The following is a 17,028-nucleotide window of genomic DNA, read 5'->3' as shown; positions in this document are numbered from 1 at the left end:
CCATCAATTAAAATACTCGTAAAACGTAAGCAAACTCCAGAACAAATAAAAATTAATTCTTAAAAAATGTACAAGAACTGTAACTTACATCTTATTAATGTATTTTTTAGAATGGAATAGAGGTTCTAATCTATAAATAAAACTGACATACGTAATTTGTCTTCGAATAGGTATATAATTCACATTTATTCATTAATTTCATCTCAACAATTAATATTTCATAATGGCGATTTGCATACTATTTTTATAATTTACTTACTGATTGAATGTTTTCAGATCGTTCATATTATTAATTTGTTAGTAAAATAGGATTGCATTAATTCATCCGATATAAGAGATAAATTGAGAATTGTACCCAACTAACCTCATATATTTTCGTTCGGGCGTTGAAGATCTCAAAGGTGTAGAAGATAAGCGCCTTTTTCCACCTGTCATAGCAGAATCGTGATTGCTGCCTTCGATTGGTGACAGTGATTCACCATCTAAAATAGAAAATATTTATTCATACATAGAAAATAAAGTTCGAAAATTTCTTTATTCAATTATTTAGTATTACAGAACTTATATAATTTATGTGCGTTACGAACCTTAATATTATTCTAATCAATGTTTCTATAATACATTCTACGCTAGCAATATAATTTCTTGATATTTTTCTAATATTGGGTTACTTAATCACTTTCCATGCATGATACTTGATACAAACTTATAATTCGCTTTGGATTGGTAAATTTTCTATTATACTAAAATTTCTTTAATTTTTTAAGATCGATAAGCTGTTTTGAACTGTAACTAGTCTTCAGACTTTTGTTATAAATAATTATTAATTAAATTGGAATCCATACAGTTTTGCTCAGTTTTTGCCTAATTGTAAAAAATGGGTAATCATAAAAATACTCCAGTCATAAAAATGAAATAAGTAATTATAATTTGGAGGAGTGAAACTTGATGTTATAGAGTTCGGTAAGATTGGTAAGTAGAATTTAAAATCCATCTCCATACATATTTTTAACGACGGAATGAAAACTTGCCTAATTTATTAATCCAATCGGCCAATTAATTACTAAAGATCAAATGTGCATAACTTTCACGCAACTCCAAATGGAAGCAAGAGATAGAACTCTGTCCATCTCAGTGTTGCAATTTTTTTTCTGGATATTTAGGAGTATACACATTTTCAAGTAAATTTCAAATGATTCAAAGAATCGAATTATTAGTGAACATTCCATATACAATGAATACCATGTTGTAATAGTAAAATGATCAAATTCATGCAAAAATTGAAGAAATGCTTTTTAAAAGTACCTAGTCCAAGAGTTTCAAATAAAGTACAATAGACGTTACTAGTGTTTGCAACTGTAACACTATATGTCAAAAAAACGAAAGTTCAATTTCCTCAGCCTAGATTAATTTTACAACAGTATAAGATAATAAACTAAGAAATTGCTGTGTAATAAATTATTTTTAATGTAAATTTGACAAATGGATGCAACAAATGAAAGTATAGTATAGAATTTCTGTTTAGAAGTTTAAAAAAACTATTTAACATTATGTGCGGTCAATCATATATACAGAAAGCAAATGAAAAAATAGAGAAATTACGATATTGATGTAGAGATGGCTCATCTCTCTAGATTCTTCATAACCTCTAGCATACGGTAAGGTTTGTTTCAGAATGCAAGAAAGCAAGACTCATGCAGGCTAATTTCAAACTAAGAGGCAAGACAAGCATAAAACACGTATAACCGAACCTGGAAGCGTGAATGTGGTATTGAGATCTTCTTCAGTGACTTGATTAATCTGAGCAACCTGACCAGCTGCAGTCAATTCATCTTTGCAATAGTCTTTCACAACTTGCAACTTGTCAACAATCTGTTCACTTTTGATGTCGTCTTTGGTATTTCGTCCATCAGCTTTGTCTTTTTCACACTGAAGAGTGAATTTGGTGTTTTCGATAGCGGCCAGTGTATTTCTCATAGTTTTCTTACGATCCTCATCGTATTTCTTCATTATAAACAATCTGCTATCTTTGGCCGTTGTTTTCTCTTTGTTCTTTTGGGGGCAATTATTCTGTTTCTGCACAGACTTTCCTATTTTATGCAGCGCCTGGGTATTGATGTGGGTGTTCAACGTACCAGGATTCAACGTGTGCCTCTTCTCTACGCGTCCGCCCTTTCTGTCTTTCAACAGGGCAAGCGGAGCAAACGACTTTCTCGCATTGTCAATCTTTGCTGATTGATGGTATGATTTTAGTTCACCTAGAAATCAAAATTGTTGAAAATTACACCTTAATTACAAACGCTTGAATAAACATAAATTAATGTATCTGATGACCATAAAATATTCAGTAACTTGAGAATGTTATAATTCTCCTATGCACCTGATTAACCTAGATGATTTGTCTTGACAAAAAATGTCTTATCGCTTATTGGTGATATTACTGTTATAATTACTTACTCAACATCGGCCTGGATAGAAATTGATGGAAGCCAGCTTGCCGTCTCTACTTTCCCTTCTTATAAGCCGCTTTACAAACGATTTCAATCAGTTCATTCAATTCTAGCGCTAAAATATTCCACACGCAACTAGTGCCAACAAACTTAACTGAGTTGATTTTTTCCCTAGTGACATATATCATTCTTAAATGTAAGTTTAATGCAACAAATATTATAGAGCTGAAACCCTGACATTCATTAATGAACATCCTGCATAATAAATCATTATTAAACGAATTCCTTGATAAAAGCATTCATGCTAAATACCCTTTAAAACACTGAACATGTGAGTATTTTCTAGTCCAAGTATATGAGCCGTTTCAATATTAATACAAAACAAACTTTTCTCGCGGTCCCTTAAGAGATCGGAACTTTAAAATGTACATCTGGATCTGATTTAATTTATCAGTGTAACAAATAATAAATAAATAAAAAATGCCATGGAATAGAATGTCATGCTTTTAGCTTATTTAATTCTGTGACAATGAAGCATTACAGATTAAACCTACATTATCAGGAAGAATCTTAAAACAATACAACCCTATCAAGTTTTAAAAAACGCTTTTTGTAGCTACACTATTTCCAATCAAATTATAAGTAGAATTCTATTTGGAAATGATGAGCTGAGTTTGGTACTGACTTGCGTTGGCACATGCGTTTCCAGAAGGCTTTATTCCTAGTATCGCTGATGAAATGGGGGACGACGTGGTAGGTCCTAGAGGGTTGTTCCTATACAATCTGGCCATCAGTTTTCTTTTCCGCTCTTCTCTCCATTTATGTATGAGTTCTCTGAAAAAATGCATACATTTTTTTAAATCGAAGCATGTTGTGTCTTAGAGGATGCCTAAGTGACATGTCAACAGACCAATCATCATCCATGGACGATGATTTTTTTGAAGAACAAAAATCACCAAACATTGCAGGTCTGTGGTACACCGACAGAAATGGGAAACATGTTGCACGACTTTCTCATAGCGTGCACGTCGATCAAATCTACAGACAAGTCGTCCCAGGCTAGCTCCAGTGTGGTTTAATTAGCATAATGACTAAATGAGTTTTTTAATAATTGAAAATAAAATTAATAATATAACTTGGTTATATAATTATATTTACTAACATTATCTAGCGAAGATGTGGTCTAACGAGGAGATAATAAATTAATTGTAAATGTCCAAGCAGCTTATTGTGGGATGTTACAAGTACTGACTATAAAAAACTGATTAAAATTATATAAAACGGATTAAAGACTGATAAAATTGACCCAGAAGAACTCTTTGGCAACAAAAGCTCTTTTGGGATTCGTTCTAGCTCTAGTCTCAGGAAGTACTGGATCCACCAGCCACTGGTGCTGGTTCTCATGATGAAGGGAAACATGCCAACCAGGGGGGGGGGGACTATAGCCATAGCCACCTCTAATACAAGGCCGCGGCCTACGATATTGCAACGTCGCAGTGTAGGCCTACAATCTAATACATGATTGGTGAAAAAGATTTTAAAAAATACCAGCTGATCTTTTTCACCAATCATGTATTAAATTGTAGGCCTACACTGCGACGTTGCAATATCGTAGGCCGCGGCCTTGTATTAGAGGTGGCTATGCTATAGCACATGGATGACTGTGTGACTCCGTCCCTGGAAGTAGCCTAGCCAATAGCAGTACGACTTGGTGAAGGCTACAGACTATGGGAGGTTCATGGCTTGACCGAGTCGCCAGAACTCTTCGTCTCTGGGAGTAGCTGGACATAGTGAAGCAATCTGGTGGAGTTTCGGGGTAGTCAGTGAGAGACCAGACTATTAGAATCAGGGTGCCCCCTTCTCTGGAAGTAGCAGGCATGTGAAACTCCGGGATGCCGGAATTAACTTCAGACCAGAACTTGACATTAAGTTGTGTATAGAAAATTAACCAGGAAATGGCGGAAAATCAATTTGTTCATGTTAATTGAGTGCTGCTGATAAATGGTAGTTGGAAACGATTGAGCTTGGACAGTAAGTTTAAATTTGAGAATGATTCTTTTGTTTGTTTGTCAATACTATATCTAGTCTAAAGACTAAACAGCATGAACATAAGTGCAGATTACTTATATTGTAATTGACTGGAAAACTTAAAAGAACGCTGCCTACCTGGAAACCCCAGTCCTTGACAACGATTTCAAGTATTCAAGCTAAATCTTTCTATCCTAGCATATTACTTGAAAAATGAAACAGGGAGTTGTTTCGCATCAGAAACCCTTACTGCTATTATTGAATTAATATTTGCACGTATTGGCAGACATATTTTAATTACTGCTCTGCTCTTTACTTAGCACTAGTCGAACAAGCAATAGGCCTACTTAAATTAAATTCAAATGGTTTCTTGTTTGGAGTCTTTGCACCCTGCAACATTCCTCCATTGTGTAGCAGCTGCTTTGGCTCCACTCGATGTTGTTGTGCATGTCTCTGGATTTCGGTGGATATGGATAGTAGATGACATTCATTTGTACAGTGCCTTCGCACCAAGTTTGAGTCACTGAACCTCTGGGTTGAAGAGGTTAACCCTGACTTTTTATGTATAATCATAGTAAAAAGCATTATCTAGTAAAAAGCATACACACCCGGACACAAATAGGAGATTTCTGAAAAATCCGCCCGGACGTTTTCAAATGGCAAAAAAAAGGATGTCCGGGGAAAAGAGGACGTATGGTAACCTTGATCAAGGAAAAACAATTTATAGCACTCCTACTATCAAAACTATTGCGAATCATATTGTTTGAATAATAATATAATATACAAAATTCAATTAATTTCAAACTTCAATAATGCAAATAGAATCTAGACAGTTAAAATCGTCAAGAGTAGCAGTCCTAGGTATCACATATCATATTTTTTTCAATTACCTAACAATTAAACATTTCCTGTTTATTGAAGAATTCATTGATTGAGACCAATCTACTAAGAATAGATAAAATAAAACTTAATGAATACAATCAAGTTAAATAAAGTGAGGAGGCTAAGCGCAACAACAGGATAAATCCTGCAATGTAGGTAGTATTGGTTGCAATGTGCTGTTATTATTAATTTGATTTGAAAACTAAAACTACAACTCTAAAGCAACAATGAATGCAACCTTTATTCTACATCTCTTAATTTACAAATATACACCACGTGGATATGTAGACTATATGTAAACTCTTAAAAGATTAGGCTACCACAACAGTATAGATTCAAGTTCTACAAATTATAAACTAATAAAAACCATGAATTTACAAGATACTCTCTTTCATAATATAATCTTCATAACATTTACCGTTAGTCATTCTGTATTTAGAAAAATCTAAGTAAATTTGTGTGGAACTTACCTTTTTTCTTCGTTGAAAGAATTCATCTTGTTAAGAAATTTTATACTGTATTTATTATTATTTATAAAATCAAAACAGAATCACAGAACAGACTCAAGTCAAAACGAACACAACGGTGCTACGGTGTACGGTCCTACGGTGGACGGTTACAAAAGGCAAAAACTAATTTTTGACAGGTTTGAAACTTTACAAGATAGCCAACATATTTTTCCATAGTGTGATAACAGAAATAAATCATAAAACGTATGAACTAGAAATTTACATCAATAGAGATTTGATTCCAATGATAAATTACAAGAAAATTTTAACTCACTAATTAGTTTGTGAAAGTTGATAAATGAAAATCACTTAATAGAGTGTTGTAACTCAACGAAACAAAAATTAGAAAGTTGAAATTGCTTGAGTTAAGAGTAGACAAGAGTAGTTGTCCGAAGCGTAAACTTAAAACAGGACCTCTTAAATAGTATTTAGGAGGTCCTGCTTAAAAGTATGAATATTACTTATAATAATAATAATATGCACATGATTTTCAAATATTACATAAATAATGAATATTCGCACTTCAAAATAGACTCTTCAAAGTATGAATTAAAAAAAATCAAAAGTTTTTGTTTAATTAGGTACTTCTTGAATGAAGTCAAATCAATATTTTCAACCAGGTAGTTTCCACTTACTGTCAATTATTATTTCAGTTTAAATCGATATTCTGAAATTAATTCCAATTTTTGTAAGTGTATGAAATAAATTGAAAAATCAGTCTTATTATTGTAATTGAATAGAACAATCATACTTTTTAATGCTTACTGTGAATGGTAGATAAGAATAACTTGATTTGTATATTGGATCAACAATTGACATTAACATCAATTATGTTAATAATATAAATACTAAATACTAAATGTTGCCAGGTAACCACATCTGTAGGGATATCACACTTATTTTTGTAATAAATGTGGACATGTCAAAAATAAAAGCGTATTTTTTAATTACGGATAAAATTCACAATAGCCATTCCTGGCTTGCAACAGATTTAAATATTCATTACATATGCCACATTCTTTATAGAAATAAACCCACCTACATAAAGCAAATAGAACCCCTTAGGCTTTATAATTTCATTTCATTTATTCGTGGACAGAATCACAAATCATATAAATATGATTAGGAAGGAACAACAGGCTTGGCCCAAATCTATTCCATTCCCAAATTTTGATAAATTAATAAAAAGTCCAAAAATAGGTTATGTTTCTACTGTAAAACGTTCAAGTTTAATTTTCGTCTAAAAATATATATATAAGCTAAACATTTTGAATTTACAGAAATTGAAACACCAAACTATATTTAAATATAACACTTAATTATCACTTCATATTGAATTAATCAAGTTATTTTATAAAACTATGAACCCAAAAAAAAATATTTTTAAATATGTGGTTATTTGAAACCGGCAGGGATGCTGCTGATCAGCTCATCTACTCCTCTCACCGATTTTAATTCTATGTATATATTTTACTTGTATTCATCAGTATACAGAGTGATTCATAATTATGGTAAAATAATTTAATACGTAATAGTAGAGGTAAAAATAAGAAAAAAGTTCCTATAAACATATATCCATAAACGCTTCATTCGGAGCTATACAGAGTGAAAGTTTTCGCCCGGAATTCAGTTCCTCTGGTGAAATACACTGATGCTGAATTGTTTGGGGACTAGTTTTTGAGAAACTTATGCTGGATTCATATGGAAAAATATCTGAAAAACTGAATAAAACTAGTCTGGAAGCTGTAGTATGAGTAGTTTTTGAGAAAAAAGTTGAAATATGCAAAAAATTCAAGTAGAAAAACACAGACTTCTATGTTTGATGCCCAATAACTTTCTTTAATGACCAATAAACAAATAATTTTTCGCAATAAAAATTGTAGAGAATTTAATTCTGAAAAGAATGATGTAAAATGTGTAAACTAAATTTGAATAAAAGTTGGATAAAATGTATTCTTATGTAGTACATTACACCACAAAAATTTGCTGTTTTATGAGGATAGAATTAATAACTCATAAGTTGTACCTGATTGCAAATAAAATATTCGGTTTTTTATGAGAAGTAGCATATCTAAATGACATTAAACTTATACCAAAAGACTATTAGATTATGCCATTAAGCCTGGGAGGAAGCTCAAACAGAAGTAGATGATCTCCTATGATTCCTGCCCAAATGTTTACTGAAAGCTGATGTTGTGGAAGATTGGGATTGATGGCATGAGGATTCTCATCTGCCCAAATATGTTGGTTGTGGACGTTAACGATAGCTGTTCTTGTAAAGTGTGCCTCGTTGGTAAATAAAACAGTTGTTAAGAAGTTTGGGTGAACAAGTTTTACTAAAACCCATTGGCAAATACCAGCACGGGGAATACAGTCTCGTGGCAATAGAGTATGAACTTTCTGGAGGTGGTATGGATGTAATTGTTGCACTTTTAGTATCCTCCAAATAATATATTGATTGCCATTAAACTGCACTGACAATTCTCTTGTGTTCTTCTCAGGATGTTCATAAATTTCATTAAGAACTTGTTCTTCTAATCTTCAACAGTCATAGTAGATCGGGGTCTGCCTGCATAAATGTGCTCTTTGGATATAAAAGAACCTGTTTCAGACAGACGTTGATGAATAGTGGCAAAAAACCTTGAACTTGGACATACTCGGTTAGGAAAGTTCTCTTGATACAAACGTCTTGCTTCAGTACTATTACAGTAGTGTCCCATTCCATAGGCTACATCAAATGCATGTCAGCTAATTCGGAGTATGAATAATGTCTAAAATTACCTGCCATTTTTTAAAAAGTTGATACTTAACACAAAAGCAAAGTGAAATGCTTACAAATAGCTGGTTAATAGGTTAAACAAAAAACACAGTGCAGCTACAGTAGGCCTAACTTACAGTTTGTTTTTCTGTTCAACAGTGAGCTACAATATTTCTGAAAATAATTTTCAACTGATAATTCCTTTTAAATATTTTTTTATTTTAAGTGAAATGAATCAGCTGTTTTGGAACAGCTGTTCTTAAAATCAATGTTCTATTTGCAATCAGCTAAGTTACAACCTATGAGTTATTAGTTCTCTCCTCATAAAACAGCAAATTTTGTGGTGTAATGTACTACATAAGAATACATCTTATCCAACTTTTATTCAAATTTAGTTCACACAGCTTACATCATTTTTCAGAATTAAATTTTCTACAATTTTTATTGCTAAAAATTATTTGTTTACTGGTCATTAAAGAAAGTTATTGGGCATCAAACGTAGAAGTCTGTGTTTTTCTACTTAGATTTTTTGAATATTTCAACTTTTTTCTTAAAAACTACTCACACTACAGATTCCAGACTAGTTTTATTCAATTTTTCAGATATTTTTCCATATGAATCCAGCATAAGTTTTTCGAAAACTAGTCCCCAAACAACTCAGCATTGGTGTATTTCACCAGAGGAACTGAATTCCGGGCGAAATCTTTCACTCTGTATAGCTCGCTAATGAAGCGTTTATGGATATATGTTTATAGGAACTTTTTTTCTTATTTTCACCTCTACTATCACGTATTAAATAATATTTACAATAATTATGAATCACCCTGTATATAATATTTACAATAATTATGAATCACTCTGTATATATACAGGATGATTCATAATTATGGTAAATAATTTAATACGTGATAGTAGAGGTAAAAATAAGAAGAAAAGTTCATATAAACATATATCCATAAACGCTTCATTAGCGAGCTATACAGAGTGAAAGATTTCGCCCGGAATTCAGTTCCTCTGGTGAAATACACCGATGCTGAATTGTTTGGGGACTAGTTTTCGAAAAACTTATGCTGGATTCATATGGAAAAATATCTGAAAAATTGAATAAAACTCCATCGGTTTCAGAATAGATATTGGAAACCAACAAATGAATCACCTAATGTCAAGAATCTCAAAGTTAGAGCCAATCACCTTGTGGAGTTATTGATTCCCTCATGATGATATCATTATTGTTTAGATAACTAGTTGAATTAGATTCAGTATATTAACAAGATAATGTTTTGACAACCTAATAAAGTTTGAACTGTCAATCTTATGTCATGTAGCAATTTATTTCCTTACTTCAACCTACAATCGTTCAACCCACCAACATCGTTTGTCAAGTTTTATTTTTGATTTTATTATATAAGTCATTGAAATAAAATGATACTGCTGCAATTTGTGATAACTATCTTCAATGATGGAATGACGCCATTGTTGACATGTGGAAAATCTACATCTACCATGTCTTCGTGTCGTCTGCAAATCAGATAGCTTTTTGAATGCCGAGGCATACGTGGATCGCGTCCACAATGACGTACAGTGAATGTTGAGGCATATGTACATACGATTGTTCGCGCGAATCTGTACGGACGTGTGTACAAGGCTTAAATATTAAAGCAGTAGGTAGCGCTAGGGAACTATAAATACCAGGTACGCGCAGTCGCCATTTTGAGTCACAGAAGAAGGAGCCAGATTCAAATTACATCCGTACGCTATGTTGTATGGTTTTGGACAGAATTTATATTGACAACACTGAAGGACTGAAGTGGCTTATAAAATTGATGAGAATATTTTTCTAACAAGCATAAATTAAAAAATGAACGTATTGTTCAGAACAAAATGGAATGATTTTTGTATAAAGTTATTAAACAAAACCTGGTACCATACAAAACTAGTCCAGCTGTAGTCCTTCAACTCTGTGCCTCAACATTATTAGTTTTGGAAAGGTGCAGTCTTCAGAAAAAAGTTTCTATCAATCATAATTAATAGTCTACTCACTACTGCATGGATTATTAGATGTAAAAATTATACCAGAGTAGGCCAGTAAATTATTCATATCAGTCCGATTTTGGATGAGAAAAAGATATAGGCCTAGGCTATACTACTGTGGCTTGCACAAGCTTGGAAGACTCGCCGTTACTAGTGTATTGTAATAGTGAGTCTTCTAAGCCACTAGGATCGGTATTTTTTAAAGACAATATTAATATTCATTATAGAGAGTTCATGATATCAAGGAGAATTTGTAAGTAAGCCTATAAAGTAGGTAGGTAGTGATAATATTTTAAACCAAGCCACTGCTCAGCTTCAACACTTACCTATATTGGGTACCTTATAATAGGTATGGTAGCCTACAGTTTGTGAGTTCACATTACAATATTGCCAATTATCCATGTAATATTGTTTTGAGATGATCAATTAGTAAAATAGAAAAAGCTTACAATGTAGCGAGTAATAAATTTTTGTGAAAGTACCTGGACAGTACCGTACCCAGTGTCTTTGACTCATGAAAAACAAATCAATATAATAATGCTCACAAACAGCTCATGTAAGAGTAAAAATGAGAAAATAGACCTTCGCAAACAGACCGCATGATTGCATACCAGTCAGAATCAACAACCACGTGATACCATATGCAAACGAGGCAAAATATGTTGCCATTACTCTGGATGCCAAGCTTTGGTGGAGAAACCATGTTAAGAAAAAGTTGGATGAGCTCAACTACAAGTACAGTAGAATGTATTGGCTGATAGGAAGGAATTCAAGCTTATCAACCTACAATACAGACAAATTCTAAGGCCTGTCTGGTTGTATGGTGCACAACTGTGGGGCTGTACAGCAGAGAGCAATATTGGCATCATCCAACGATTCCAAAACAAGTTTCTTCGAAATGCTGTCAATGCTCCATATTTCATCAGGAACGCCGACCTTCATAGAGACCTTCAGGTGGAGACAGTCAAGGAGATGATTGTAAAAACAGCAAGGACCTATAAATAAGCTCTAAATGACCACCAAAATGTTGAGGCAATCCAGCTTTTGGTCAACTCAACATTAATGAGGAGATTGAAAAGGAAGAAGCCAACAGATCTGGTGTAAACCACCAGGAGTGCTTAGTGAAAGTGGAAAAAATTAACATATCTATTTAGTGCAGTTATTATGAATGAGCTAATTTACAACAAGGAGAAGCTATTACAAAACTCTCCTTGTGAAATGAATTGAAGTAATTATTAAGGATAGAAATAAACTGATCGTTAGTCCTAGTACTAGTAACAGTGATATTCTATTAAAAAATAATTAAACTGTTATGTACAAGACTTTTATTGCTCAAACACTTTCAAGAACCTTTTCAAAAAACCAATAATCTTGAAACTGAATGTTGTTTGAAACTGATGACTTTAGCTCCACTAATGGCTACAGACCTAAAATTACTATCTCATTTTCTTTGCTTGATTTATAAATAGGAGTGATTTTAGCTTCTTTCCAGATGAGAGGAAATTCATCGCTTCTAATTGACAAATGAAATATTTACAATAATGGCAAAATTAGTTATTTCTTCAATTCTTTGATGAAATAATGGGTGTACCATCTGAACCACTACTTCCATCATTCTTCAAATATTTGAAAGGTGAAAGCGTTAACTACACCTATCTCACTTACTTCTCCTGAATTGAAACCTAAAGTTTGAAAAAAATATCATTATCTTTGAGTAAATCTTCAATATTACTATGGTAATATTTACTATAGTATAGGTTGCAGCTTCGTTGTAAACTAATTTGAAAACGGTTTGACTTATTTCAGTGAAAAAAAGTAACTGAGTATTATAAAATAGAATTATAGGACCCTTTACTGACAAAGCAATACAAGCAGTTGAAACGAATGCTATGCTATGACTCAAAATGGCGACTGCGTGTACCCAGTCTTTATAGTTCCTTAGGTTAGCCTATTATTTCGTCTCTACGATCCTCCTTGATCGTGACATTCTGACGTCATATATAACCTTACAACAATATTGCTTCAGATGATGATGGTGATAGATGATATTTTTTATTGGGAAGATGTTTTGATCGCAATTAAGTGCTAACCTACACATATTATAATTGCGTTTTGATTTATCAGTGAATTTATTCACAAAGGTAAAGCATTTTGAAATTCTTTTCTTTTATATTATATTGTTTATAAGTAAGTAAAAAGTGTCAACTACCTATCAACTCTCATCCTCGAGACATGGCCTCTATAAGCTCTAAGGACTGACTATCTCTTTCACTTTCAGTAGCATGCAAATAATCAAACAAAAATTGATGGTGTTGCTGGTTATTCATTCATAAAATCAAGAAATAAATTTCTAAAATTTATGTAACTTGCAAGTTGATACATTTTACGTCTTTATTAATTACTATTATACCCATTATTTATGCCTGCTCATGAGTAATTAGCGTAGGCTACCATACTCAATCACTGAATTCAATTATTGATGAATGCATTCATGCTTTTTAAACAACATGAAGTGCAAAGAACAATTTTTTTTTTTTAATGAATAATATGTAGCAGGTTTTACTTGCTGAATCCTAACTTTATAGATGTTTACGAACTTTCATCCCTCATCTTAAACTTGAATAGGAAGTTAATAATTATCTTTTTTAATGTCATATCCAAATTTATAATGTCATAAATATTATTAATTTTCTCCTTTCTCATGACCAGTTATTTGAATTGACTGTCTGGAAATGAACCTGACTTGGTCTTTGTTTTAGGGGTAACATTATAAGTTATGTCAATAAAACACATATTCACCTTTGTTAACATATAAATATAAAACATTTTAAAATAGTCAATTTTTAACTTTTATCAAGATGGCCTTGCCTTTATGAATTGCATTTATCACTCCACATTCAGCTGGTGTTTCTGTTTGCATCAAAATATTACTCCACTGAGTAAAATTGAGACTATATTAACCAGTTTTTGATATTTGTCTTGAAACTCCTGTCGTCCAAGTTCTTTACCCTGTCAGGTAAGGCAATATAAATCCTCAAGGCTAGTATCGGAAAACAATCCTTCTTACTCAGTCTGCAGAAAGGTATTTTTTCGCTTTTCCTCTGTTGTTGTAAGAATATTTTTCTTATCTTCTTGTCAGTAAATGAAAATTATCTCATGCGTGGAACAGAGGGAATAAGACATATTGATTGAACACCGTGAGTATTTTCAGCTTTATAAAGATAGGTCGAGAGTGGTCCAAGTAGCCTGCCGAATCCAGGTTCCTTAGAGCTTTCTTCTGCTGGAGAAGTACATCTTTTCAGCCTGGTGCATACCCCCGGAAGTCCATGTTAATGAGGCTATGAAACATAGCAAAATACATCTCCACCAGGAGCTCCTGGAGATTAATGCCTTCAAACTTCTTAGTAGGCATATTACTATGACAAGTTTCAGACAGATGTTATCTAGGCCTACTTCACTACTCCAGCCAAGTTTAGTATTCAGCGTAAACCCCAGTAGCTTCACTTCTGCGAGACCGTTAAGCTGCCCCCGACCAAGAGTGCATGTTGTCTCCTGGGGTTTGCTTTCATTGAACATCACCTCGTTGATAGTGAACCGCTGTTTGGCTTGCTCAAAATATGCGCTGCCAACCTCTTGAACAAGTCTGGCACTTTACCCCTTGCGAAAATAGTGGCATCATCAGCAAATATGAGGATATTGCCCAAAAATCGAAGGTTATAATTTTTCATTACCTGGAACAGAAAAGAGTCCAATGAATAAACACTGTGACACTCCGTGACCAATCTGTAGTAGACCTGAGTTCGCTCCATCAAGGGTGAGAACCTCCCTCCTCTAAAATAGGTAGGTTCTGAAGGTGGCAAGGACTGAACCGCGTACTCCATAAGTAGCTAGTTTCTTGAGGAGAATATCGCATAAGCTTATGTGGGCATCACCCTCAGTATTATTATTATCGTGTGACACACACTCAAAAGCCTTGGTTTGGTCCACCAGAGCAAGAGACACTGAGTCACCCGCCTCAAAGGAGTTAATGATCTCAGAAATCAGTGTGATCTCAGGATACAGCAGTGACAGTTAAGTTTCCCTGCCTTAATCCTTGCTGGGCATTTGTGAACGGCTTTCTACTTTCAAAGTAGTGCACCAGTTGATTCTTCATGCACACCTCAAATGTTTTGGAATAATTGAAATTGGCCTGTACTGTAGCTACCCATATCTGGAAGTTATAAAAAGTCTGCTTCCATTTTTTATAGAATCGACTCAACTATTCTTTCGACCTACTGATTAAGGAAATGGTTGAAATCATCCGGACTGGCAGTGACTTTAGGCCTCACCTTCTGACAATCAGATACTTACTTGATACTGAATTCTTCGTCCTTGACCGGGAGAACCGGATAGACTGTCAGGGAGCTCAGGGGGTCACCCCTCAAACTCTGGGATGGCGGCTGTTCGTGTTTGAGTATAGGGGCTCATCCATTAGTTCTGCCAATGAGTATAATGGCCGTTGTATAAGGCGTTCTTTCAATATTTGCTTGAACTTTCTGGCTTCGCAATTTTTTATATATTCAGGGAGCTGGTTATACAGTCGCAGTGCTGATATTTCATAATTTGTTTGCGTTGCTGTAAGTCTGCTTCGAGGTACATCCAGGTCTGCCGCATGTCGAGTGTTGTAGGTATGTATGTTGCTTCTCTTTGTCATGTTGTTTGCTTTGTTCTTTATGAATAGAAGTGAGCAGAGTACATAGTGGCTAAAGATTGTAAGTACTCTCAGCTTTTTGAATAGTGGCCTGCAGTGTGCCAGGTGGTCAGAGAATGTGATTATTCTAATGGCCTTTTTTTGTAGCAATAGTATATCTGAGCTGGCTGAAGCATGTCCCCAGAGAAGGATTCCGTATGTTATGTGACTGTGAAACAGCGGAAAGTAGGCTGTCATTAAGTATTCTAGAGTGACAACATACCTTAGTTTTTTAGGAGATGTAGGACTCTTGCTAGTTTTAAGCATATCTTTGTGTGTCCCATTTCAATTTTCTGTCAAGCCAAAACCCCAATGATTTTACTGGTTCAGTAGTGATTTCGGGTTTTTCGCTTTTCAGAGAGCATATTAATATTTGGGATTTGTCCTCATTAAGTTTAAGCTTGTTTATTTGGAACCATCTCTTTGCCTCCTGTGTGTGAGTTTCGTTCATTGCCAATGCTTGTTCAGTTGATATTCCTCTAGACATCACCGTCCTATCATCTGCAAACAGTATGGAGTCCTTGCTGGGAACAAAGTCATTTGTCAAAAGGATGAATAGAAGGGGACCCAAGACAGAGCTCTGGGGCACTCCGTGTTTGATATCTCTGGTCTTTGATAAAGCTCCTTTTATTGAGATTACTTGGCTTCTGTCTTCAAGATAACTTATGATGGTATTGAGGACCGGACCGCTGATTCCATACTTTTTCAGCTTTCTTAGGAGGATTTGGTGTGGAACACAATCGAAGGCTTTACTCAGATCAAACAGTGTAAGGGCCGTTGTATCATCAGCCTCAAATGTGTTCTGGATTTCGCTAGTCAGGGCAATCAGTGCACTGTCTTGTTGTTGAGCAGCCACTTCTAAAACCATGCTGCTGTTGGCAAAGGAGGTTGTTACTTTCGAAGTAATCCACCATTTGTTGCTTCATAATAGTCTCCAGCACCTTTGCCATAATATTGGCCTGAATTTAGCTGGCTGGTCAACTGCACCTTTCTTGTGAACTGGTCTGATTTTTGAGATTTTCAAAATATCAGGGAATCAGCCACATTTCAGACACTCATTTATTGCGCTGGCCATTGGTTCAGCAATCATTGTGATGGTTTCTTTCAAAATATTACGTCTTGCGATTTCGCGTTTTTGAATTTTCCTACTAAATTCACTATCTGTGATGGACTAACTTCCTTCCACTCAGTCATTCTGTGTTGAGTCAACATGATGTTAGAAGAAGGTTCCATATCGTTGGCTGGAAAACTTGCTTGTATCTTTTCAGCAACTGTTGTAAAATAGTCATTGAAGTCGTCGGGATCAGTTCGAATTCTACTTCTACTTTTTGGGCCTATGACTATTTATTACACTCCATGCAGCCTTGTAGACATTGCTGGCTGATTTGATGTAATTTACTGTGCGTTTCTTTTTGCATCATTTACAGCACTTCTATACCTTCTATTCATGTCTGTGTATTTAGAATACAATGCAGTTTGTTGCTCAGGTGAGTTGGCAGATTTGTAGAAAAAGTGTAAGAATATCACCAGGTCCTTCATGTTGCGAAGCTCTTTGGTAAACCAGGATTTGTCTCCGTGTGATTTGGAGGTTATATTTTTATTTTCTTTTTTCTTTGTATACGTTTGAGGAAATACTCTATT

General features: G+C 34.3%; 2 protein-coding genes across 8 annotated transcripts in view; one reads left to right on the top strand and one right to left on the bottom strand.

Annotated features, from left to right (window-relative positions):
• LOC111056210 (cytoskeleton-associated protein 2-like) overlaps window positions 1-17,028 on the bottom strand; it is a 479,893-nt gene that overhangs the window by 13,969 nt on the left and 448,896 nt on the right. Inside the window, exons 1-4 of one of the 3 annotated variants that reach the window (XM_039430532.1) lie at window positions 5,831-6,000; window positions 3,136-3,284; window positions 1,752-2,258; window positions 365-482 (exon numbers count right to left, since the gene is read on the bottom strand). In XM_039430532.1, the coding sequence (XP_039286466.1) occupies window positions 365-482; window positions 1,752-2,258; window positions 3,136-3,284; window positions 5,831-5,856 (800 nt within the window). In that variant the 5' untranslated portion in view covers window positions 5,857-6,000. Of the gene's footprint in view, window positions 1-364; window positions 483-1,751; window positions 2,259-3,135; window positions 3,285-5,830; window positions 6,001-17,028 lie in introns of those variants that run through there. The other 2 variants (XM_039430534.1, XM_039430533.1) reach the window with 2 other exon arrangements.
• The window catches only part of LOC111057138 (5'-AMP-activated protein kinase catalytic subunit alpha-2), a 30,920-nt gene continuing 26,501 nt past the window's right edge, over window positions 12,610-17,028 (top strand). For 3 of the 5 annotated variants that reach the window (XM_039430537.1, XM_039430538.1, XM_039430536.1), the window contains exon 1: window positions 12,654-12,799. The gene's annotated coding sequence lies outside the window, so the exon portion shown is untranslated. Of the gene's footprint in view, window positions 12,800-17,028 lie in introns of all 5 variants that reach the window. The other 2 variants (XR_005571584.1, XM_039430535.1) reach the window with 2 other exon arrangements.

The sequence above is a fragment of the Nilaparvata lugens genome, chromosome 6 (assembly GCF_014356525.2).
Source record: "Nilaparvata lugens isolate BPH chromosome 6, ASM1435652v1, whole genome shotgun sequence".
NCBI classification, from domain to species: Eukaryota; Metazoa; Arthropoda; class Insecta; order Hemiptera; family Delphacidae; genus Nilaparvata; species Nilaparvata lugens.
This window is presented reverse-complemented; position numbering and strand designations above follow the sequence as displayed.